This window comes from Anoplolepis gracilipes, chromosome 17 (assembly GCF_047496725.1).
Source record: "Anoplolepis gracilipes chromosome 17, ASM4749672v1, whole genome shotgun sequence".
NCBI lineage: Eukaryota > Metazoa > Arthropoda > Insecta > Hymenoptera > Formicidae > Anoplolepis > Anoplolepis gracilipes.
The window spans coordinates 1,966,834-1,992,245 of NC_132986.1; the positions used below are offsets into that span (position 1 = coordinate 1,966,834).

The window sequence follows — 25,412 nt, forward strand, 5'->3', positions numbered from 1 at the left end:
TAACAATAACGTACTAATACAATAAAATAATCGATGCAAAGTTACCCTTGCTAATGCTCCTGCGCATTAACGTGGATGGTGCTGGTGCAGATTCTTGTTTGGTGTAACTTCTAAGCGCTCGTCCCCGTCTATCTTGAATTAACTTATCCACTTTAACAAATATACCACATTTTGGTCTACAACTAAAATATCTGTGACCATTAACAGCACCATCATTCTTGCCTGAAACATTATAAAAAGACAATACTTTATACAATCTATGGTTGAAAAGTAAATAAAGTTACTGTAAGAAAATTGTATGTTTTATTCGCACCAGTTGGAGCGTCAAGTTCAACTCCTATCCAAGTTCCGGATGCAAACTCTGTAGGGCCGACATATGCTATGACTCCGGAATAACTGTAGGGACGAACCAAAACTGATTCACCAACGACGACCCAATCTGGTACAATAGTTTCCATTCGAGTTAAATCGTGTCTTGAGCCAAAAGCCGAACTTTTATCGCTGACATCATCTGCTACAAAAGAATTTTTTTTTTAAAGTTGTAAAAATATATGAAGCTCTTTTAAATATCTTTTAAATATATATGTACACAATCAATCAAGGTCTAATAAGAGGAAAGCCGTACAGTGGTGCACAATTTAAAAATCAAAATATGAAAATTCGAGAAATCTCTCGAAACAGAAATTAATAATCGCAATCATAATTTGAATAATCTGTCAAAAAATGAAAACGCTGTCAAAGTATAACGCTATTAACAAAACTAATTGCTTGAATTAGTAGTACCGTCGATTCTCTCCGAAGAACTATTGTCGCCGTTTTCATATGGCATATTAGGTTGTAGCGTTTGTTCCAAACGTGCTGCAGCCTTACTCTCGGAAAATTGTGGACGGACCATAGGAAACGAAGCTCTATGCTGTGAACTGGTAGGCCTTCCAGTACCGCTACAAGTCTTTTTTCTTCGCACGACCTAAAAAAATTGAAAATTAAGAAATTACTAAAGCTTTTGAAAGCCTAAAGAAAAAATTTATGTACACACAGACTTTCTTTCTCTCTATATATTTCTTAGAATTCTTAATATTATAATATAAGATATATAAAATATTCACCTTGCCGGGTGGCAGTTTGGTATGTACGACTGAGGTCCCCTCCGTGGGACTATCATCTCCCGAATTAGATGCCTGACTGATTTCCACCGTGCTTTTTCTCCTATCGTCAAAAATCTGATCATGTGTGCTTTTCTTCCGAGTTTCGATGTGAATCACGTTACTGTTGGTTTCATTTTCACTCTTTGTAGAAGAAATTGGGCTATCAATGTCAGTATCCACGTATGTTGCCGTCTCTTCTAGATTTTTTTTAGAATATTCTAAAAGATAAAAAAGAAAAATTATACACTTACAATATAGAAAACAATATGGACATTTAAAATAGTCGTGCCGTCAGTCAACAACTGACCCTCTGTGCAAGCGCTCTGTGAGATATCCAAGTTATCCAACGCAGAGTTTACTTCGCCCAGATATTCTTCAGGCGTTTCTTCAACGAGGGAACTATCCATCTTCTCAGGTTTCTTGTTATCGATAGGATTACGATACTCGAGATCCGGGGTCTCGTCCACGCTGATGGATTTAATGGAAATGGAGTCTTCCGACGTTAGATTTGTCGTGGAAACAGCCTGAGAACCGTAACCGCTACTACTCATACTTGGCGTGTTGATCTTGGTCGATTGTAGCTCAACCAAAGAATCCAGTGTGCGTGAAGAAGTTAACGGCTTTACCGGTTTTGGTGGAGCCTGAACGCAATTAAACAATTTCGATAGCATTATACACTTGGACATTATTACAAAATAGTTTGATTCTGCCAATATATCAACATATTGACACAATAATATAAATTACCTGATATGCCTCATATTCAGAGTAATCGGCGTCGCTTTTCTCCTCGTCATCGTCATTGATGGGAGTAAATGCTTGATTTCCAACATTTGACGTTTCCTCATGCAAGGTAGTCATACGAGGACCCAGTTTGCTACTGACTATATTTGGAGATGCTATAACCAACACAATTAAATTGAAAACATGTGATATTGACGATGAAAAATATTTTTTTCAACACAAGCATATTGTTAAATATCAAGGCCGATCTGGCCCTCTGGCCGTTGTATATATCTAGTAACTTTTTATCTTAATTATATTATTTCTGCAAAATAATTAATTTTGTATTAACGATATATGTTGTATTCTTATTTTAACAAATATTGACGGATACTAATGGGTTTATGAATTACGAAAAAGTTATATTAAAAGAGGTGCCAGGTCGGTTCTGATATATATACATATATATATTTATAAATACGAAAAATTATCCATGCACTTCCAAATAACAGAAAAATATCTTACATATTCTACACTTATATATTCTTCGACGTCAATAATTTACTTATATCAATCATTTAGACAGACTTTCTTTTAAGTTTTCGCAGATTATTAACTCTTGGTTCGGGTTAATATCGAGCAATTTAAGAAAAGAAAAGAAAAAATGTAGAATATGTAATCTGAAATAAAGAAATAAACGGAGGTGATCAAAAGGTAATTCTGTAAACAATAAACATATACATATAATACTACATACTGCACTTTTTTTAGTACAGTAATAAAAATGATTTAACGATGATTATGTGAGACAAACTATCTAAAATAAAACACCTAAAATAAAACGAAAAACCACTATTTCAATCACTACTCTTTAATGTGCTATACTAATATCTAATAACTGAAATCAGAAAATCGACTACACTATAAATATGACCGAATTCATCCTTTCAAACTTCCACTGCTCTTCTATGCTTTCTCCTTGAAAATTAATATTATTTAGGATATCTACTTAAATCTTGCAAAAAAATCACTGAAAATTGCCTGATCTTCCAGGTATTTTTGTTCAAAACTTTAGTTAAAGAGAATATTTAAAGAATTTTTTGATATAACTTTTTAAAATAAATTCATTCATACGAAGGAAAAATACAGAATAATTTAAATTTTAAATGTTAAATTTACAAACATTGTATTTGATTGATTGAAAACACTTTCATAAAATATACATTACAAAAAATTTTTTTAACTTCTTTGACTTTTAATAAAAAATGATTGATTTTTTCCACGTTTTTTTTTTTTCAAGGAGCAGACACCCTATATTATTTTAACTTTCTTTCAAATAGCATGTTTGAGATCCGTTGTGAAAAGATGAGTTTAAAAGGATGATCGACAACGACGTGTCACCTACACTTGGCAGAGGTAGACTGTTGAAGACGTGTCAATGAGTTGAGATTCAGGTTGAGATTCAGGAAAGTTGGTCTCGCTGAAAGGAGACAGATATACTGATTATACTTGTTTTTCCTTATCTCCCAATTAGTTAATACTACGTTCCTTTTCATAATGGCGAGCTTCATATTAGATTCTTACATGAGCTTTATAGACATTTTTTACAAACTTATATATTACAAATCATGCCTGCAAGACACTGGATAGTGAACCAAGTAGACAGATAACGTACATTATCTAACGCTCATTCTAATACGGAAATCCCATCAAATGTTCATGTCACATCGCAGTCCTATTAATTTAAACATCAATATTTATAACGCAGCATTTTATACATGTCTCACTTTTCATTTTTCTTTCACGTTGTGATGTTCCATTTCAAAATAACAATTTTTAATAACTCGCCATTGCATTTGCAAATTCAAAATGCACGTGTTCGAAATATGTCTATGTTTAATATGCGCTTATTTCCTCATGATGATAGGTGAATGATAGATAACTATAAATAAACACTACACACATAATTCGATGACGCGCATAATGAATTTAAGATCAAGTTTTCAGAGATGATTAGTTTAAAGTCGAAGATAATGATGTAGTTTTATTGTTATATTGTAATAATTATTTTATTTAGAATAAATAAATATTTTAATATTTTATATATTTTTATATGCTATTACATAAACTAATTATATGTAGACTATGTGATTTAACCATATATACATGCTGCACTATATTTAAATTGTAACATCATGCATAACTAAGGCTTAATCTTTCTGCTTTTCCATTATTTTTGTCTACAGTTAATTTTACATTTATAAAAATATATTCCTGACTTTAAACTGAATCTCTTTTTATAAGACAAACAAAAGGGAGATAGTTATCATATTATTATTTCGAAAATAATGATTTTTCCCGAATTAATTTTTCTTTTGCTTACATGTAAAAGATTTATTCTGTTTCTATATTTTTTTTAATCTTTCTTTTCTCATTAAATCACAATAAAGTCTAATGAAATACAAATAAAATGAGTAATATATTAATTGCATTGTGATAAATTTAAATACTTTAAATCATTTTGCGTTTAGACACAGAATAAGTCTCATTTCCAATGGATATCTATAGAAAATATTTATTTACATGTATATTACAATAAATTTTCTATTTCCTGCCTAAAGTATTGCTCAATAGCACATTTACAAGTTTGTATATATGCTATATATGAGATAAAGATTGAGACATTGCAATTTTCTTCACATATATATATATATATATAATGCAACATTTCAATCGTTGATTATTTTACTTAAACTAATACTTTATAATAAATTAATTTGTTAAATGTAATCAAATTTGTTCGCGCAAGTGTACATTTAACAAATTATTAGGGATATCATTATAGAAATCATCTTGATTCAAAACGCTTGAAAAAGACAAGGTTTTAAGAAATATCGAATTACGAATTATGATAATAGATATATGAAAATATGAAAATGATTTCTATGTGATGACTTTTTTGGCACAACGGCAACGGTGCGACGATACGGCATGCATGTGCATATATGTATGCACATATACACACGCACACACAGTTGCTTGTTAATATAATATATTTTATACTTGAACAAAGTTCACAATAACATATAAAGTGCGCCAATATCAATTAACTATATAAAATATAAAAAAAAAGCAAACAGGTTGATATATGTACTAAACTGCACGCAAGAAATGCATTCGCATGCAAACTAAGCAGGGGACTGAAACGTAATGTTGACGCAATGAAATTGCATTCAATGGAGAAAAAAAAACAAAAAAAAAAAAAAAAAAAAAACGCCAAGGCAATCTCCTCAGTATGGTAACGCTAAACTTTTTTTTTTTTTTTTTTTTTTTTTTAAGTCAACTAAACAACCGAACAAGTGACATTTACGGAAACATATACTGACCGTCAAAACGCATTCTTACTCTGAACATTACTATTACAAATAATGTCTCTTTGATATATACTATAAGGCGAACTTTGAAACAAAAAGACAAACAGACTCAACCACTCACGAGACATATGTACTAATTGTCATTGCCAATATGGCATCAATTAAATATCAAATCAAGACTCCATTTTACCTGAGTTGAGAATGGAGCCTTGCGTGGGCCGAAATAGTTGTAGAAGTAGTAGACGTAGAGTTAAACAGAGGAACAGATTAGTTGCATACATTAATTAGTTGAAATTCATTAATTTTACTGTAGAATTCATTAATCGAAGTTTGTTGGTGTTTTATTTATTGTAATAAGTGGTGGAGCGCGCTTAAATGTAGCTGCTAAAACACTAGGCAAATTTTGGGAGAGTAAATTTTACCATGCTCAACTTTCTCTCTTTGTGTTAACGAGTGAATATTAAATTATTATTTGAGGTGTATATATATATATATATATATATATATATATATATATATATATATATATAGTGAATATACTAAAATCACATGTAAATTATCGAGTTGAACATAGCTTGATGACATAACAATATGACAGAAAAGCTAGAATTATAATTAAAAAATTTAAGTGTAGTGATTATATTAATAATGAAATTGAAGTTATATGCCAAATATTTTCAAGTAATGAGCTTAATCAATTATCTTAAATATGATAGCAGTAAACCCTTTAAAGTGTGTCATTAATATTTTTATAATATTTATATATTTTTATAATTTATGTTATTCGCAAGAATAACTTCTGTTAATTTTATACAAATTCCATAGAATAATAGGTACTTTACAATCGACGATCAATGGAATAGGAATGTTTTGTAGACACACCTAAAGAGTACTAATGATGAATGATATGAATTTTAAAAAAAGTAGAATGCTATTTTATAATCATAAAATTAACATCCCGAGTGGAGTTTGAGACAATCAAAACTAGGGTGGGGAAAATATAAACCGTCATAGCCAAAGTGAAATATCGAAAACACTGCATAAGCCACATTTCAAAAACAAATTATTGATTTTTCATTGAATAAATCTTATAAAAGCAAATCAATGCAATGGAAAGTGATTTCAATATAAATAAAAATTTAATCTAAAATTCTAAAGTCCCTATAAAAAAACACGATGCTATTAAATTTATTTAAGCATTAAATTTAAAAATTTTATAGTGACTTAAGCGAACTAAATATTGCATTCAATATATACGACGAGTTTGCATATAAATATACTTGAGATCTAAAGTAAAATCATATTAAAACTTGTTGATTTTTTTTCTTTGTCAGAAGTAATCCATCTCGAACAATAAGTTTAACAGCATCTTTGTATATTAGTCAAGAGCATTTTTGTAAACATTATTTTTCTTAATATTATATTTAAATGTTATGGATTTCCTAGAAATATTTATATATATGTCTCTTCACATGAAATGGATTACTACAAATGATTATGAATGATTACATGAATGAATGAATGAATGAATGAATAAATGAATGAATGAATGAATGAATGAATGAATAAATAAATGCATGGATGGACGGAGCCTATATATCACGATATCTATATGTGATCTTTCTCTTTCTATGATTTCATAAACAATCCTGCTTTACAAGCATAACATATTATAAGCTATGAAAAAATATTTTACATACTTTTTCACTTAACAATGACAGCATAAATCTAATAATTCAAGATGTATATAAAGATATGCATACACAAAATTAAGAAATCATAGAATATATGTCTATATTTCTATTTATTTATGTGATTCTGACATTAACATAGAATAAATAAAAAATACGCTTACCAATTCCAAATGGCTTTGGCGGTGCAGATATGAAATTTTCATCATTTCTCGTGTGACCTATGGACGCGCGTCGCGGATGTGGGAGACCATTCAGTTCTGTATTAAGATCTGTTACGCTTTCCGAACGAGTAACATTCAACGAGTCCATCGACGTGTCGAATCTCATAATCTGCAAACCCATGAAAATCTTTATTGAATAATAGAAAATTTTTATTAAATAAATTCAACACACGTGCTTAAATCAAAAGAATATTTTTAAAAAATACGTAAAAAAACGTAGAAAAAAATAGAAAAAGTTTCAAACTGATAATGAGACAAATTCTTAAATAAGAGATGTTTAGGTAGGAATTAGTTTTTTGATAATGAGTGAAATAAAAAGTTTTGTGAAAAACATTTTAAAATTAATTCCATAAAATTTATGTAGAAAAAAACAAATCAAAATTAAAGAAAAAATATATAGTACATTTAAGATATCAAAAAGATAGTAGTACCTGCGAGAAGTTTGGAACACTCGCAGTTTTCCGCATCAGTGGCTGCCCTTGTGCTTGTAACAATTCTTTTACAGCGACACTTTGTCGTAATCGGTCCAATGTTAATATACTTTCAACAGCTGACACACCGCGAGTATATTTTTCTATAGGGTGATTAATACAAGAATATGATTGATAGACAGACTTTAAGATACTCTCGGAATATAATTGCGAATTTTACAATTCTCACCTATATATGTTTCTCCGTCGCATAAACTATTATCTTCTCCACTGGCAGCAATTTGCGCCAAGCTTTCGCGATCTTCTAGCTCTTCGCTCGCTTTTGGTATGTTTGAAACTACCTCATAGGTGACGCCGGTTTGCGCTAAGCAATCAGTTCGGACGATTCTCTTGAAAATTCTATCCGTGATGCTCTGCCTCTTGTAGATGTTTAAAGCTAATCTTTTACGCAGCACAAGGTCCATTGGTGCCGGATGTGACAAGCGAACGGTCGTCTTCAGGATTAAGAATACTCTTTCGTTTGCTGAAAACGAGAAGTCGTTGAGAAATAGATCGCTAGTCGTTTGATCGTAACAAATATATAAAGAATCAATAAATACCATCGGTCACTCTGTTAAGATGTACGTTGTCATGTATACTGGAATCCCAAGCGGCGATGGCACATACGTCTTTCTCCAAATGCCGAATGATCGGTAGATTATAAAATTTGTTTCCATGTTCTTTAGGTAGGATCGAGTTCAATCCTGTCACTGACACTTCTTCTCCCGATTGATGTGTTGAGAGATCATCAGCTATATAATGATTATTATGGACGTATTAATAAATTAAACAAAACACACATATTTTGTGTGTATACACGTGCGCGCATGCATATATCAATTTAAATTTTTTTTACAATACCGTTGAGATCGAGGAATAATACGGGGATATGAGGTTCCATTCCTGCAGGAGGAGTCCAATCAGCAGGAGCACCGGGAATACCCGAGCCTGCCGCAGGAACCAGAACGGCATTTCGTTCCTCTGTAAGACTAACCCACTGATCGACTAGACTTTGTTCTCGCTCCATATCTTGTTCCGTTTTGTCTACAGAAATATGCAAAAAAAATAGAAAAAGAATATGTGTGAGCATCAGAGTAATATATAAGTAAAATAAAATACCTGCATATTAGATACAAAAAATACATTTTGCATATTGAAATAATATTTTAATACCTTGTTTATTAATGAGTTTCTGAATTTGTTGATCAAGATACTGTCGTCTTCTCATTAAAGCATCGCTCCACTTCTCTCTCAATATGCTCAGATCTTCATCTTGGTAACTATCTAATGGAATTTGCAGTCGGTTTCGTACGGATACGCTCCCAACGGCAATATTCAATATCGATTGACAGATAATCGGCAGAGTTCCGGAATTTTGTACCGGTTTCACTCGTACTTGTATCCGACGTTGCTGGCCTTGCCGAAGTTGATAAATGCCACCTAAGAAGCAAAAAAAATAATTATTTCATAATAAATAATAAATAGTAGAACATTATACCAATATAATAAGCATAATAATTGTAAATATTCCCACCTGTACACGTATCTTGCTTCACTGCGACTTCGACGGGCGAATATTCTCCCTGCTCATTGAGTTCTTGTATCTCCACCCACAATTCGATCTTTCTCGTTAATTCCGACCATCGATCAGCGAGCGATCTAGCTTTCGCCAATTGTTGTTGCTCCACTTCCCATCCAGGTTTACTACGTGAGAAACCTGCGCTGCGATGGCCCCATACCTCTATACTCAACGCTCCCTCTACATACATGATAAACACGCGTGAATAACTGAAGCAATCGTCTATTCCTGCATGAAAAGAATGACACACACACATACATAAGAATAAATTCTTACCTGCAGCATGTTCCATAAATTCCTCCGTAATTGGTACGGTGAAATCCTTTGTATGATCAAACTTAAATGCCAACGAATCTCTCTGTCCGATGATGCAATTCGAGTTAGGTAATTCCGCGTTTACTATAGGTGGTACGGCTATCAGTTCTGGGTGACCCCAAAACATATATTGACAAAACACAAAATGGCTTAACGAGAGCGGTAAACCGGTGGCCTGTTTTATTGTTACACGACAAGTAATGTGGCTAGATCCTCCGGAATAATCCTCCGGTTCGGAGGACGTCGAGTCCGCGGAAGATTCTGAAGCGGCCTCGCAAATCCGATCTTGAGGAAATTGCCCGGATATGCGACTTATTTCGACTTGCAGTCGACCAGCGACCTCTCCTTGCTGACTAATAATTGGAGTGTGATAATCTAACCGTACGTCATGGAATAGCACTTCTAAGAAAATATTTGCGACGCCGATAAGATTGTGATTCTCCTGGGATTCATAAAATGGATCTTGTGTTTTTCCTGGCAACTCGTCCTATAAAAAAGAAAGAGAGTAAGAAATTTGTGTGCGAACATGCTCCAAAAATATTTAAATATTTTTTATTCTGTACACATGTATTACCTTAATCGCAGATAATCGTTGATAATTGTGAGGATCCTCGTACATTTCTCGCATATCGACCAATTTATTTTCTAGTTTTTCCATAGACCACACTTGACTACCCGTATTCGCTCTCTTCACTAAAATTGCGGGCTCACTGACAAACGCGCCCCGCTGAAAGAATACACTCTACATATCGAAGAGTGTGAAAAAAAAAAGAACAAAAAATGAATTAACAAAAAAAAATGGAAAAAACAGAAAAGAAAAATAAAAAATCTGAATAGAAGAAAAAAAAGAAAAGTACACAATAATAAAAATAACGCAATAATAATAAATTAATATTAATTATAAAGACATGTAACAAATAATAAGTGAATCGATAAAAATAAAAAACTTATAAGTGGCTGCAATTATACATTACTAAAACAAATAAGTTTGTAAATGACAAGAAATTACATTACAAATGATGAAAAAAGGAGCGATGTATAAAGAAACAATATATAATTTAGTCCCATTATTTTACCTTTCTATTTGGACTTAGATTATTTGGAGGAATTTGCAGGGTGACGCTAAATTTCGTCTGTTTGCCCATCTCCTCCGCGAGGAAATTAGCCTCCTGTACCAACGCATTGGCTTTTAAAATGTCGGTCTTCAATTGACCTAAACTCCGCTTGAACATCTCGTCTCGCTCCTGTGCCCACTTCTCTACGCGCATTTGCGTCGTTGGTGTACAAGCCGGGAGCTTTCCGCTTTGACTACCTCTCAGAGGATCGTATGGTACATAAGGCGAATACGGCGTAGAGGGAGACAATATGTTGCGCAGCTGTTGAAACTGTCGTTCATATTCCTGCCGTTGCTTTTCAAGAGCGACCTTCGACATGTACAATAGATATAACATTTGTTAGTCCGATTCTTATTAAACGCAACGCAATAAAATACATACCTGTTTATCTTCCTCGTGTTGTTTCTCCAGCCTCGCAATTGCTCGTTGAATTGGATCGTTCGAAAGTTCATTAAGCATAAGCTCCTCTCTGGCAAAGTTGTAGTCGATATTCTGAGCGGGAGTTTGCGGTTCGCTATTGATTGCTGTATAGAATAGAATAGCGATATAATACAGAAATCGTGTCATTTGTTTGTCATTTCACTTCGTGAAATCGATACTTTTTTTTTGTATTATGAAATCAATATACGTATATGAAATCGAATCGCACCTGTAGCGCTTCTTGGACAGTTGACTCTGAAGAAATGATGATTTCCCCAAACAATTCTATCGCCATGTTGTAACAGAGTCTTGTCTACGACTTGCGTACCGTTGACAAAGCATCGAGCACCATTCAACGGCGTCATGTACAGACCTGACTCTTCTATCGTGATAACACAATGTTCTGGTAGTATACCCAAGCCGTGCAATTGAATATCCTGTTCTGTCTTGGCCGAACGACCACCTACGAGAGTCCTTTCCTGAAATTCAGATATATGATCAATATGTGAGACAAATATAACGTTACAAACAACAAGTAACACATACAGTATATGCAGTTACAATACAATATGTACTACATACCTTAAGGTAATAAACCAATAACTCGTTCAAACTTGGATCATCGTTTAAATTAACCAAGTAGTACTTGCTCTTTTCTACTTGAATGCCGGACGCTTGTACGCTTATCCCCATTTTTTCGAGAGCCTGCTGCCTCTCATGTTGTAATCTCTCGGTTTTCACTAGCTTCTCCTCCCATGTCTGTGACATTTCCTTCATCAATCGTTCTGATTCTGATAGCTTTTCCGTAATGTCTGTACGCTGTTGGCCGACAATAGATCCCTGAACATAATTAAATGAGAATTTACACATACAATTATCTTTATATTTATGTAAAAATAAATATATATATATAATATAATCAAGTATATATAAAGAAAGATTCTCTTACTGTGGCGTGTAACAACATTTCCTTCAATGTTTCGACCTCTTGTCTGAGTTCACGAATAATTCTGGCATTAGGATCTTCATTAACCACGGCATGATTGACTATCCTCTTCGCTCTATCGGCATATCGGAGAGTTGATAACGTTTCTTCATAATTGTCCGCTGCCGGCGATATAGTGGCCACCATAACAGTTTTGCTGTTGCCCCCAAGATTATCCTAAAAATTTGATAAGATATATTCGATAATCCAGAAGAGAGAGATAATCTACAGGAAAAGAAAAATATACCTTCAAGAGCCATGTAAGGACTGAATCTCTATACGGCACAAAGTTATCCTTCTTCTTGTTGTTGTTGACAGAATTCTGATCCGCCAATTTCGAAATGACTAGACCCAACGTCGTTAGGGACCTATTATAAATCAATCTTAGTTATGTTTCTCAATCTAATACTAATGAAAGAAAATTTTCACGAGGTTCGCAAGATACTTTACTTGTTAATATTGCTTCCTTCTTTAAGTCTATCACCCACTGCTCCAGTTTTCACAGCCCTTTCGCTTCCAGCTAAATCCACCAAGCTCATCCGCGAGACCTTTTCTCCGCTAACCCCGCTTTTCGAATCGGTTAACGTTTGCGTGAGGATTACCGAGAATACGGCGTGCGAACGGGAGCTCTCGGAATTCATATTCGTCGCAGCGACGGTCCGCGACTTGTTGCCCTCCGCCATAAGATTGTCGATATCCTAATAACAGTTGAATACATTTTCATAAATAAATCAATAGAAATAAAAATGCATTATTTGAATTCAGAAAAATTATCCAAATAAGTGAATGATTAGTTAAAGAAATGAGACAGTTACCTGAAAGGAAGTAACTGCCAATTGACTAAGTCCGTCTACGTAGGGCCCCAGGACATTGTGCTCTCTGACTTTGAGCGATTGTTTGTTTTGTTTTGGATCCAAGAGATCGTGCACCTTCTCGTTGTAGATCTCCATGTACGAGACCTCAACCTTGTACGTGAGCTCGGAACTTTGTTGCTTCGCTATCATGTCAAAGAGACTGTCGCACAAGCGTGGTATTATCCCTTTGTTCTCGCCACTACCCATCATTGTGTAAGACTTTCCGGAGCCTACAAGGACACGTATGTGAGAAACGACGATTAACTTGTCTTTATCATCTTTCTCAAAGCAAGTGATCTTAAAATTAATATTTATAATAAATTTTTATTATATAAATCTTGTTTAAATAATAATCAAAGAATTATTTATATCCACGTGCGAGATTTTAAACTGTAAAAAATATAAAATATCCCCTAGGTTTGTCCCATCCAGATTTTTTCTTTATTAATATTTTGCTGAATATTTAAGATATTTATTTATGCTACTTTTTATTTCAAAATAATAATAATCATAAAAATTGTGTCAAAATAAAGCCTCCAAGTGCTCGTAAGAAGTGTAATAATATTTAAATTATTAAATGTGTAAATTTTCTCATTTTTTTTTCATCCTTTTATGTCTCTTTCTCTACATGTAGATCGCTGTATATAAAGAGCTTGCGTTATTACTGTTTATGAGGCTTTGTTTCTACCTCATCGTAGGTCAATGTCTTGTCCCCGAGAAAATCAACCGTTTATCGACGACCCAACCAACCGACTAATTGCATTATTTGCCGCATTACACTCTGTTTATGCGATTAACTGCCGCATCACTTGTATCGCGCCGCGTTTTTTAAATACTTGATTTAAAAGCCTTAAATTATCGCAAAAATAATAATAACTCTAGACTGAAGTAAAATCCCAACTGGAATACATACCGGTTTGTCCGTAGGCAAATATACAGGCGTTGTATCCCTGAAATGCATTATCCAAAATATCACGACCCAGGGCATCGAAAACGACATCTTGACTCGCAAAATTCTCCGTTCCAGGTTCCAGGGAATAAAAACAGTGGTCGAAAGCGAAAGTTTTCGGCTTGTTCCTACAACATTGATAAAATAATAAAATAATTTTTCGATACGTCAAATCGACAAGAATGGATTACACGAGTCGAATCGCGTTTGTGTGTCAAGAATGTCAGGTTTTATAGAAATCAAAATAGTTTTTCTATCTCAAATATTACTTCTCCTCTGTGCTATCAGCAAAAATGATCACACGGAAATGGCACGTTGTTATTGATTTTCAGTCATGTCTCAACTTCAATTAGCTCGGAAAAGAGAAGAGAAAATAAAACTACTTTCGTAACATAATTTGATCGAGAAATAAAAGAGATACCTACATCACAAGATTTTCATAAAAATGTATATTACATTGTATAAGACACTTTTTTATAAGTATATACACAAGATATTAAAAGATCATTAAAGAGCAATTTTTGTTGAAAAAAGAACTGTCAGAAAAAAAATCAAAGATTTGATTAATATCATGTTCACTTGAGGCTAACGTGTATAATAAGTGTATCATTTGATAAAAATTTCTGTAGCAATTTATATACGTGAATAACTTTTGCGTGTCAGCGATACGATGACGGATAGTGATTCGCATATCGATCGAATTCACGGAGTATCGTGTCCAAGTATGAGTCACGCACAGTAAATGTGCGAAGGATTCAAAGTAGGTTGAACATAATTGTACAATAAATTGTACATAGAACAAGACGTTTGACACACACACACACACACACACACACACACATATATAGTCCAATATATTATTTATTACACAATTTACACATATATACATATATTAACTATATTTTAATTAGTTATGTGTGGGCATTATATTATATAAATATATTATATAAATTTCCCTCCCAAGCACTTTAACATTTTTTTTTTTTTTTTTTCGAAACATCGTACAAATTGTTGCAGCGATATGAAAAGAAATGGCGAATAATAATTAATTAAGAGAAGCAATTGCAAGACACTCTGCGTATTTAGGATTACCAAGGACGACTTTGCGCTTCAGATGCAACGCGACAACTTGTGCGGAAGGCAATGATGTGATTACCGCAGTGGCCGTTCGATAGAAGCCTTTCTTAATTGAAGGAAGAAGCAACCGACTGACCATCATCGCGTGACGACGGGGTAGCCCTTCTCCCTCGTTGAGATTACATTTTATATAGTATACATATATAATATATGGGGTACCCTCCCTCAAGTGTGACCTTCGACACGCAAGGCTTTGCGGCTTTGGCGACGCTCGAATATTAAAAACACCGTCCTCAACTAATGGCCGTACCTTGCTTAAAGCTACAGGAAGTGCAAATAAACCATAATCGCAATCACAATCTGTCATCTTCAAAGTTGCTTCAGTTTAATTTGATCAACTGATAATGATAAACTAAACAATCTCTACTCCGATATTGATTTGAAATGCTTTTTGTAAGATGTGCCTTGTAAAATTTTTATATTGCTACAACAAGCTATAACGGATTAATTTTGCAAATTATTACACATGATGATATCATCAGATACTGGTTGTCAGACGTTCAACAGTGTTAGAATCATCAGAGAGAACGGAATTTTAGCGAAATAAATTCATAATTTCATATGCAAAAATCTTTTGAGACACACTTGTCATTTCTCTTAATTATTGTATAATTTAATATTAAATAATTGTAGCAGTTATTATAATATATAAGCTGAAACGAAGGAAATTTCGCGGAAGTCTATGTGTGTTTGCTCTCGAAAATGTGCAAAACCCGCATAATAGCTAGTGACCCGCATAGTAGCTCGTGTTTAAATTCTTCGGTTAAATAAATTTCTCGTGGAAGGTACGCTGTGAGCTTATTTCGCTGACCTTATCGCGAACGATTTATTCCGTAGTGCACACAATACCATGAATAGTGGTTTCAACAATGTATGCTTAAAATAGTTCTTGCTTCAAATACTCGAGATTGGGTTTTAATGATGAAGACATATAGTATCGGCAAGCTATTTTTTCCAGATCATAGCAAATTATGTACTTCAGAGAAAAAAATATTAAAAATAATAACAAAAATCTCTCTCTCTTTCTCTCTCTCTCTATCTATCTCTTTCTCTAAGAGCACAAGGGCTGCAGTCCAAGACTTTGACTTTCTTCGATCGCATTCAACTCCGTTTTCACCGAATGGCGATCGATAGACGACAAACTCTACGCGCCCAAGAGTCTACTTGATTATTATGAGTAAAGTATAGTAGGACGACTATATGGCCGCGTAAGTAGATTATTGCACTGAACAATGTAAAAGAACGACAGTGAGCGCGTTCATTATTGCACATCAGTAGATGACGCAAAAATAATAAATGCTTTCTCGCATATTCGATCATATTACGCTCGTGTTTTTCGCACCCTTGGTAATCCTTTATCTAAGATTCGTGAAAGTTATAATAAATTAAGTAATAAACTTGCCGAATTGTTGCACAAGTTGCAAAATTTTACAAAATTACGAATTCTAATTCTCAAGCAACTAAAAATTACTTAAATTGCGTAGACGTTCTGAACTCGACTCAGAAAAATTTTTTAAATCTTTTCTTTAATCTATATTTTAAGGAATTTAATTCTAGTCCTTAATGATCCTTAATGAGTCTTTAATGAAGACTTCCTTTCCATTATACAGTTGATGAATCGTGACAAATTCTACGAGAGTAGAACATTGAAATTCCTTGTTGCATATATATCACATGTGTAAACTGGGTCTCGATTATAAATCTCAAAAGACCGCTATTAAATGGAGTTGCGCTTACAGTGGGTGAAGCAGAATTTTGTAAATGTATGAGCAAGTAAAAGTGATAATATATATGCAGGAAAATTCTTCCTTTCTTCTAAACTACTCTGTATGCGCATGTTAGAAAATATATATCTTTTTTTATTCGATTTAATTTCCGTTTATCTTCCATTTAATTAAAATTCTTTGAGATGCGATTCATAAACCAGGGGGATTAGATTTCTTAGTTGAAATTCAAGCTCAAGATCCCATGCTCTTGATCTCATGATATTAAAAGATTGCCATAAAAGGATTACTAATGAAAAAAAAATACCTGCATTTTCTCTCTCTCTCTCTCTCTCTCTCTCTCTGTCTCACACACACACACACACACACACATACATTCTTAATTTTGAGCAATCGTAATGTCACCGTAATACTACAGCGTTAGACTCTTCCTGCTCTCATATATTCATGATAAGAAGATAATCTGAAAAAATACAATTTATTACAGTCCTTGGAGCATTCCATCACTTTCATCTTCCAGCGATATTTATTATCTTATTTCCGCGTCTCTTATTTCAATGTTTTCGAAACTGCGCTTACGTTAGTTGTAACATCAAAACTAGGACATACATACATTGTGATTAGAGTATTGTAACAATACCTAAATACACCCTAAATTGATCTGGACCAAACAATGGCTTTTATCTGGACGATTCGCTAACATACGAGATTTCCAATGTACGATTTGTAATCGTTTTGTTTTGTACGGATATCTATATACATCGAAATAAATCGATTTCAATTATGTCAGTCCTCGATACAAAAGCTATCGAATCGAACTAGGTAGCAAAGCCGTGTAAAATTGCACGAGGACATGTTTTTTTTTTTTTTTTTTTCTTTTGCTTTACCTCATTGGTTAATGTATGAAAGTAGATTGAGTGTAATCGATCCAATAAAAGCTTACGCGACGATTTCCACTTTTCGCTCGCGATAATTAGCATACACACATACAACCAAACACACGAATACACCTCGCATGTGGTCGGCGACCCGTTGTGCAATAACCAGGTAACGTATACAAGTTTCCTGACCCATATTCCCTCACCGTTTCATCGTTCAGTGTTGAGTCTTCACGGTCACTGAAAGCTTTAATTCCATTGGTTTTGTAGACTTTAAAAAAATTATATCGGCATTTAAGCAGAATAAAATGTTTTTTAAAGCGTTCCAAACTGTCGAAGTCGAAAAACAAGGAAACTAACTGTATTTTCCATATTATTTAATTATTTTGACAATTTTTGGCTGCAACACAACGAACGATACGACAATTATCAACTAATACATCTCATGGATATTATCTAGTAACCAGATTGAAAGATTAGACAAAACTGTGCGTGAAGCGCATAATTATTCACTATATACACCTGCAAATTACCATGTATCGTTACATCAGGTGTAGCACAAGCCGCAACCATGCATGAGATGTATAAGTGGCGTGCGTTAATTTCATCAAGAAGGTAGAGGGAAAAAACAATAAAAGAAGAACGCATAATCCACAATGCGTAACACGCGAATCATTGTTTTCAAATAAATACAAGAAAAGTGCAAGTGTGAAAACACTGATTAATTACTTAACTCAACAAAAAAGAAAAAGAAAACACATGAAAAAGATTAACTGTTTCCGTAGTTTTTTGCTGAATACGATTTTATTTTCTAAATTGCTGCATTACGTTATAATTTTCAGAAATTTGCAGTTAAAATTGTAAAAAAAAATTAACACATTTATATCTGATGTGGAAAAGTTGCGAATTAGATCGCTGAAAATCTGTATCAAAAATAATTTTCAATTATATTTGTTCAAACTTCGTTTTTTAAAGATTGCAGAATACAAATATTATTATTGTTATTACGAATTATATTTGAATTTTTTAAAATTATGACATGAAGTAATTCAAAAAATGAAGTTATATTCAGCATAAAAAAAACTACGAGAAACAATTAGATTTTTTCTTGCGCTCAAAAAAATATTTTTTGTTCAATAAATACAAGTATCTTTGTAATTGTCGCGCACGATATCGGATAGTTATAATTTATTTCAAAAAAGATTATCGTGTGTGTGAGACAGAGAATTCAAGATTCCGTGCAAAGCATTAAAATGTAAAAAAAAATTAGATAACGATATTAAAGAAATGTTATAACAAATGTCGATTATGTCGATCTAATAAAATTTATCTTAACCCTTAACATTAATCTTAATTAATGTGTATCCATATGTGTGAGAATTACAATTCTTATTTCTAAAAATAATTAATACATCGTATCCATATTTTTAAGATATTTTTAAACGCAAACAAACTGTGAGACATTATTGAAAAAAATTTCAAAACAAAAAATCTTGCTATAAATCTTGTTAATCTTACTGAATTATATGTTACAAGTTATTACTCACAACCAGGTTTAGATTGACCGATTTTTTTACAGCAACGATTCCTCTTATCTTTCATGCTGACATGCATGGAACATTTACATTTTAGAATCATGTGTGGAACATCATGTTTATTATGCTACATTAATTTTACACATAGAGATCTCTATACACCTTTGAAATAACATGGTAAATGATATGGTTATAATAAGTTTGAAACAGCATAGTTTATAATTCTATTCATATATGCATCTGTAGCAAGCATTTAATAAGTTCCAGTTGTGGATATAAATACACAAAGATGGAGAAGACGAAGCAAAGACCTTGGCACAATAGCGATTCATTGTCCATACATACTGACGTTACTGAAGAAATTTTTAACATTGCTTAAACGACCCATTTATATAAATAAGAATATATTGCGAATGAGTACGATGATCTCCCTGCTCCGCGCTTGATTAATCAAATGAATTTAAAAAGATGCTTAATCCTTTGCAAAGTGTATCATCTATCTGCGATATGCAAAAGCTAAATGTATGCAAATTATAAAAGAAACGTTTGTAGACTGTATTTGAAAATATTAAAACTAAGAATTCCTCTCGAGTTATATAGATCCACCACAAAAAAGACGACAGCCATTTATTTTTCATTCTATTGAAGGAAAGAAAGAATGGTACGGAATAAAGATGAGATCACAAGAAGACAATAGTGGAATAAAAGCGGGAAGGAAGAGAATAGCGACAATGAAGCTATACAAGCATATCGAGGTATAGTACTACTTTTCCAACTTCTATCAAACAGCCTGCTCTACTTTTCAAGTTCTTGTCTCTCTCTCTCTCTCTCTCTCTCTCGCTCTCTCTCTCTCTTTCTTGCAATACTTGACACGCGTGCTAAGCACGTTGCAAACCTGCTGTAGTCTTCTCATGAGCATATGGCACGAGCCTGTCCTCGGCTCTCGGGATGGAGGCTGATCGATCGTGTCTCTCGCACCTCGCGTCTCTCTCGGCACGTTAATGAGTCATCGCGCCCGATTAACGACCAGATGATACGACGGAATGGTCGATACTCGAAAAGTAACGAGCATGAAACGCGATACTCTCTCTCTCTCTTTTTTTTATATTTTTTTAACCATCTCTTCGTAATTTATAAAATTGTTTTCTTGGTTGAGATCACTTCAAACTCGACTTTAAACTAGACTCATGGCTAACGAATACTTATAATAATAAGGCAAAAAAGAGTGTGATGAGAATACATTAAGTAAGAGTTTGTAAATACAAAAGTCAACGTAATTACTTCGTGCGAGACGGAATATCCTATCCAAGATAGTTCGTAAAAAAATAAAGACCAGTAGAAAGAGTATTGGCAGCTTCGAGGATTTTCCAGTGATATGACAGACATATACACTTCACAGTTGGCGATTCTGAAAAACTTTACAGCTTCCGAGAATCTCGGTCGTATAGCAATAACGGGACTACATTATTGGCATCTTGCGATTATCACGATCCAGTTACACAGACGTACATGATGAAGCGAACGGAGAGGATGAAAATAGGATATTTGAACTTTTCAAAATGTTTGACTGGATCGCTAAAAATTCCTGACGCGAATAAAAAATACTAACTTTTTTCTAAAAATTCTAAACGATTTAGTCCTGCTAATAATAAATAACTCTCTAAATAACTCAAAATATTATTTGTTAACGACATTAAGCTATTTGGAGTCTGTTGGGAGTAGCAAAATAAAAAAAAAAAAAAAATAAAAATTTATTATTTGCACCCGAGATGCAGAATATTGATGTCATTTAACAATCCAGTAATATCGACATTGTCGACCGGATTTCCTGAGGATGATGTTCGTACATTAATGTGAGAGAGACGGGACAGTCTCGACGTATAAAAACAAGCGCTGTTTTTTCGGCGTCAAGAGATGCACAGAATGATGAGTCACAAAGAAAGTATATATTCGAGTTATCTATAAAAAAGGCTCCACATATCACGAATATGTTATATAAAAAAACTACGTTATATGTCGTATAAAAAACTGCTTTAAAGTTTAATCCAACAGTATATTGTAATGTAAGATGGCGCGGCTTATTATGAAAGAAAATTATTGTAAAAACGGCAAGCTTATTAATTTAATTATACACGTTAGCGATTAATGCTAGCGATATAAATTTCAAAGTGAGTGTCTTATGAAATATAGCTCTGTGTGAAAATGATGAAAACATTTCCGTTCATTTTTCCACGTTTTATTATAAGTAGCAACGTGCGCATGGCCTCACAATAAAAAAATTGCATATATCTACATATATTTTCATATGCCAATCAAACATTTGCGTATAAAACATATGTGCGCCCATTTTTATTTATATATGAAGATGTGATGTATTTGTACAAAAATTTCAGATTGATTATTTTCTATTAAATGTGATTATTCTCGTGCCAACAGATACATATATATATATATATATATATATATGTAAAATAGCATATATGCACAAATGTAATTAGTGGCCATAATAACGTAATTCGCGTTCTTATCGAAGCAACGAAATGCGACACGACGCCTTTATCTGCACAAATCCAACAAATTGCGTGAGCCTTTTACACCGGTAATTATTTCAATGTAATCAGATATGAGAACAATTAGTCGTGACAAATTGTTTCAACGAAACTTAGTAAAACTGGACAATGCTCTCTATTCTCTATTGCGTACGTTCTTTTGACGTGCATAAGGTGAGATAACATGATAATTTACATATACATCATCTCGAAAGTGTTTGTAATGAAAAATGATTGTCGTTGAACAAAGTGAAGCAATGGCATTGGGCGATTATTTACCGAACATATTCTATAACGTGTCATCAATGACAGATAAATGAAATTTATTTGGAATATTAATCGCACACGTGCGTAAAAATCTATTGACGATATATCGGTAATTGCAGCAAATATGTAATGATAAAAAGATTTTCTTCTCTCGGTTTTTTTTTCTCTCGTGCAAAAAGTTGCATTCTGTTGATCTAAAATGAACGTAGTTGTTTCGTAACGCTTCGTTGTAAAAGTTAAGTACAAAAAAGGAAAATATTCAGTCGTGAAAATATTCAATCGCTGCGTTATCACAAAGTGATATCGAGCAATCAATATCGGTCACGACGATCTCGAAGAAAAACACGAAAGCGTTAACAATCGTTCTCCCTTCGATATCGAGTCAATATCACAGTACACAATTGGACGATTCTCTTGGTAAAACCATTCATGTGTATGTGTGTATATTACAAATAAGTCCAAATCCATAAATCAGGATTGTCTACTCAAATGTAAAAAATTTTGTAAAAAAAATCCCCCTGAAAATTCTCTCTGATCTGTCAGATATTTTTGTTCCAAATTTCAGATAAAGAAAATATTTTTAAGATTTTTTATGCAACTTTCTAAAATAAATTTTTCATTGCATGCGCAATTACAATAAAGGATAATATTTTGTTAAGACAAATATATAAACAGAGATAAATATATATATATATTTTAAACGATAAGAATAATTTACTGATTTGTCGACTGATTACATTTTTTTTTTTTAATTCCACAAGTCGCAACAAAATTTTATGAGAGGTAAAAATCTTTGATTTTTCCTAGTAAATAGAAATCCTTGAGAATTCTTTCCAGGGAGTAGATACTCTCTGATGAATAGATTATTCATTCATAGTATCTCAAGTTCCACGTTACCCTTCCACATTTTAATCCGCGCACGCGAAGTTGATACAATTGATATATGTACATATGTAGAAAGAATAGGGAGTTTATCGATACACACACGCATTCGCGATTACGACTGTCTCTGCGTGTCATAAATATACCGCGACTTTTCATCGATCCACCAATACGCGCATAATTCGCGCATATAATGCCGTTACATCACCTGCAAAGGACGAATGAAAATCCGCGTAAAGAATAAAAGTCGCGAGAGTTTTTTCTTATACAAGACGACATATCGTCGGCTATCGACATCGCGAGTCATATCATAAAAATAGCGTGACATTTCATTGATCGTGTAACGTATTCGTAAAAACGTTCACGGCTGTGCCGACTACATGACACAATATATAACGCGAAAACAGGTTTGCAAATTCAAAATTTAACTTTCGATTCTTGGCAATCACCCTATTTGGTGGCATGCTTAATAAAAAAAGGCAGCATGATTGAAAGACTGACGCGCAGACTAATTTCTATTTTGAGTCACGTGTCACGTTGAAATAGTTTCGCGAAAATAGATTCATCTAATGATGAATGAAAGAATTTCTATGACGTTTAAAAACGTTATTCGGATTTATTTTACGCCACGTCTATCGTCGCATCGAATTACTACGGAGACGACGATATTATCTGCCAATGAGATGCGATAAGAATGAAGTGTTTTAGTTATCTGATAAATGTATCAAATATATTTCTCACATTATCAATCGGTATATGTTTAGCGCCTCTCAGTGCGATATGATGGGGAGCCGTCAAACTCATCTTTCAAAGCAGTAGCATACATATATACATATGTATATATGTATATACTTGGTTGCTCGTTGAATCGGAGCTACATTTCGTTACACATGTCGTTTGATGATAACGCATCCGCTGTCTGACAGAGATGAAATAACATACAGAGATCAAAGGCTGTAATGTATTCATTGGCCATTTTATCATCATCATATCGCACTAAAAGGATATACAGGACAAATACTGTAAAAAAAAAAAATTGAAAATTGCTCACCGATCGATTTTGTCCATCGTGATAGGATGCTGTAAGATGGTTTGCTGCCCTGTCATCTCGACGACGCATTGCGTACCGAGTTCCAGCTCTGTAACAAGAAGGAAAATATCTATCAAGATAAATAGTTGAAATCATTTTTAGTTTGAAAGTGTAGTTTCTTCAATTATATCCAGACTCCATGAATCGCGTGGATTAAATTTAAAATCAAATCAAATATATGATTCAGATATGTATTAAAATAATTAAATGAAAGAATAAAAAGCAATAAATTGCGTAAGTCGACTAACAATAGTTTAAATATTACACGAGAGCTTACATCTCATTTATAAATATCAAAATATAATTACTCCATATGATTGTGTATTTTTCTCTAAAAGTTATCAAAAAGTACGTGCAATTATTCATTCGTTGTTGGCAAAATTTTATCGTTCTCTTTTATATTAAAGAAAAAATTAATATAAAGCGACCTAGTTGCACGATTCTTTAGCCATACAGAAGAAAATAAAAACTAAATTATGTAATTTATTTTCTTTATTCAAAAAATTGATGTTCTTATTAAAAAAGAATAAATAAAAGTATATATATACATTTTTAATGTTTGAAAAAAAAAAATTTTAAAGTATAATATATTTTTTCCTCAAAGATAAATGTGGTCAATCTGAGAATCCGTTAAATTGTTCCAATCAGACAGATGAATTTACAACCAGCATCAGAAATATGATTCAAAATATGAAGAATATGAGAATAAATTTGCAGAGCTCGAAAATAGAACAATAAAAGCGAAAATTTCCATTAATTTAAATGAGAGAGGAGATCAAGACTTTCGCGTGAACGTAAAATAATTTTTGCTAAAATAATATTTGTGTTTATTTCAATCTATTACGAACTCTGGACGTGCACATTTTATTCAATAATTTTTGCTAATTAATTTACATACTTTCGATTATAACCCGTAAAATGGTACGCAATTAACAAAATGCACATTATTGCAGCGTCCATTTTATAAAGGAGTCAATCATTTTATTACACAGAAATAATTATTATTTTGCATGTAATACTTATAAAAAAATAATATTTATAAAAAAAATTTATAAAAAAAACATACGAGAGTATAAATGAATTACGTACTCCGTTATTCTTCGTTGAAATAATTTAATGAGGTCAGTTCATATTCTAGAGACTAGTTCTCTTTGTACACTTTCTCCAACAAATTTATGGTTATCATTTTATGTCTATGTATAGCGTTATCTCTTTCGAGGTAAATCATGTCAACGACTTTGAATCTTTTAAATTAACGAAAAAATAGCAAAAAATTAAAAGAAATATTTTGAGCAGAAGAATTAAATGTGAAAGCAATGTTGCTCGCATGTAACGCGCTTGGTAATATGAAATTATTAAAGCCGATGAACACGATAGAGAGGGAAGAGTGTGTAATAATAGTAGAGTAACTCTTCTCTCACATAATAATAACTCGAGTTGAGAAAAGAACTTTGTTTTATTTTATATGTAGTGTCTCTTTATATATTTATACTATATATTTCATCG

At 32.9% G+C, this 25,412-nt stretch overlaps 2 protein-coding genes across 8 annotated transcripts in view; one reads left to right on the forward strand and one right to left on the reverse strand.

The window, feature by feature from the left end:
* LOC140675223 (O-glucosyltransferase rumi homolog) overlaps window positions 1-19,785 on the forward strand; it is a 64,670-nt gene extending 44,885 nt beyond the window's left edge. Inside the window, exon 10 of the mRNA XM_072909448.1 lies at window positions 19,767-19,785. The gene's annotated coding sequence lies outside the window, so the exon portion shown is untranslated. The remainder of the gene's footprint in view (window positions 1-19,766) is intronic.
* Window positions 1-25,412, reverse strand: part of LOC140675219 (kinesin-like protein KIF13A) — a 35,567-nt gene that overhangs the window by 7,538 nt on the left and 2,617 nt on the right. The window contains exons 2-28 of one of the 7 annotated variants that reach the window (XM_072909431.1): window positions 23,868-23,955; window positions 13,809-13,972; window positions 12,857-13,125; window positions 12,492-12,739; window positions 12,289-12,409; window positions 12,006-12,218; window positions 11,639-11,896; window positions 11,286-11,535; window positions 11,018-11,160; window positions 10,598-10,945; window positions 10,096-10,248; window positions 9,483-10,008; window positions 9,162-9,386; window positions 8,801-9,067; window positions 8,489-8,671; window positions 8,188-8,379; window positions 7,818-8,111; window positions 7,589-7,731; window positions 7,098-7,266; window positions 5,433-5,450; window positions 3,274-3,348; window positions 1,893-2,044; window positions 1,453-1,786; window positions 1,107-1,363; window positions 784-967; window positions 314-514; window positions 46-222 (exon numbers count right to left, since the gene is read on the reverse strand). In XM_072909431.1, the coding sequence (XP_072765532.1) occupies window positions 46-222; window positions 314-514; window positions 784-967; window positions 1,107-1,363; window positions 1,453-1,786; window positions 1,893-2,044; window positions 3,274-3,348; window positions 5,433-5,450; window positions 7,098-7,266; window positions 7,589-7,731; window positions 7,818-8,111; window positions 8,188-8,379; window positions 8,489-8,671; window positions 8,801-9,067; window positions 9,162-9,386; window positions 9,483-10,008; window positions 10,096-10,248; window positions 10,598-10,945; window positions 11,018-11,160; window positions 11,286-11,535; window positions 11,639-11,896; window positions 12,006-12,218; window positions 12,289-12,409; window positions 12,492-12,739; window positions 12,857-13,125; window positions 13,809-13,972; window positions 23,868-23,955 (5,652 nt within the window). Of the gene's footprint in view, window positions 1-45; window positions 223-313; window positions 515-783; window positions 968-1,106; window positions 1,364-1,452; window positions 1,787-1,892; window positions 2,045-3,273; window positions 3,349-5,432; window positions 5,451-7,097; window positions 7,267-7,588; window positions 7,732-7,817; window positions 8,112-8,187; window positions 8,380-8,488; window positions 8,672-8,800; window positions 9,068-9,161; window positions 9,387-9,482; window positions 10,009-10,095; window positions 10,264-10,597; window positions 10,946-11,017; window positions 11,161-11,285; window positions 11,536-11,638; window positions 11,897-12,005; window positions 12,219-12,288; window positions 12,410-12,491; window positions 12,740-12,856; window positions 13,126-13,808; window positions 13,973-23,867; window positions 23,956-25,412 lie in introns of all 7 variants that reach the window. The other 6 variants (XM_072909430.1, XM_072909427.1, XM_072909435.1 and 3 more) reach the window with 6 other exon arrangements.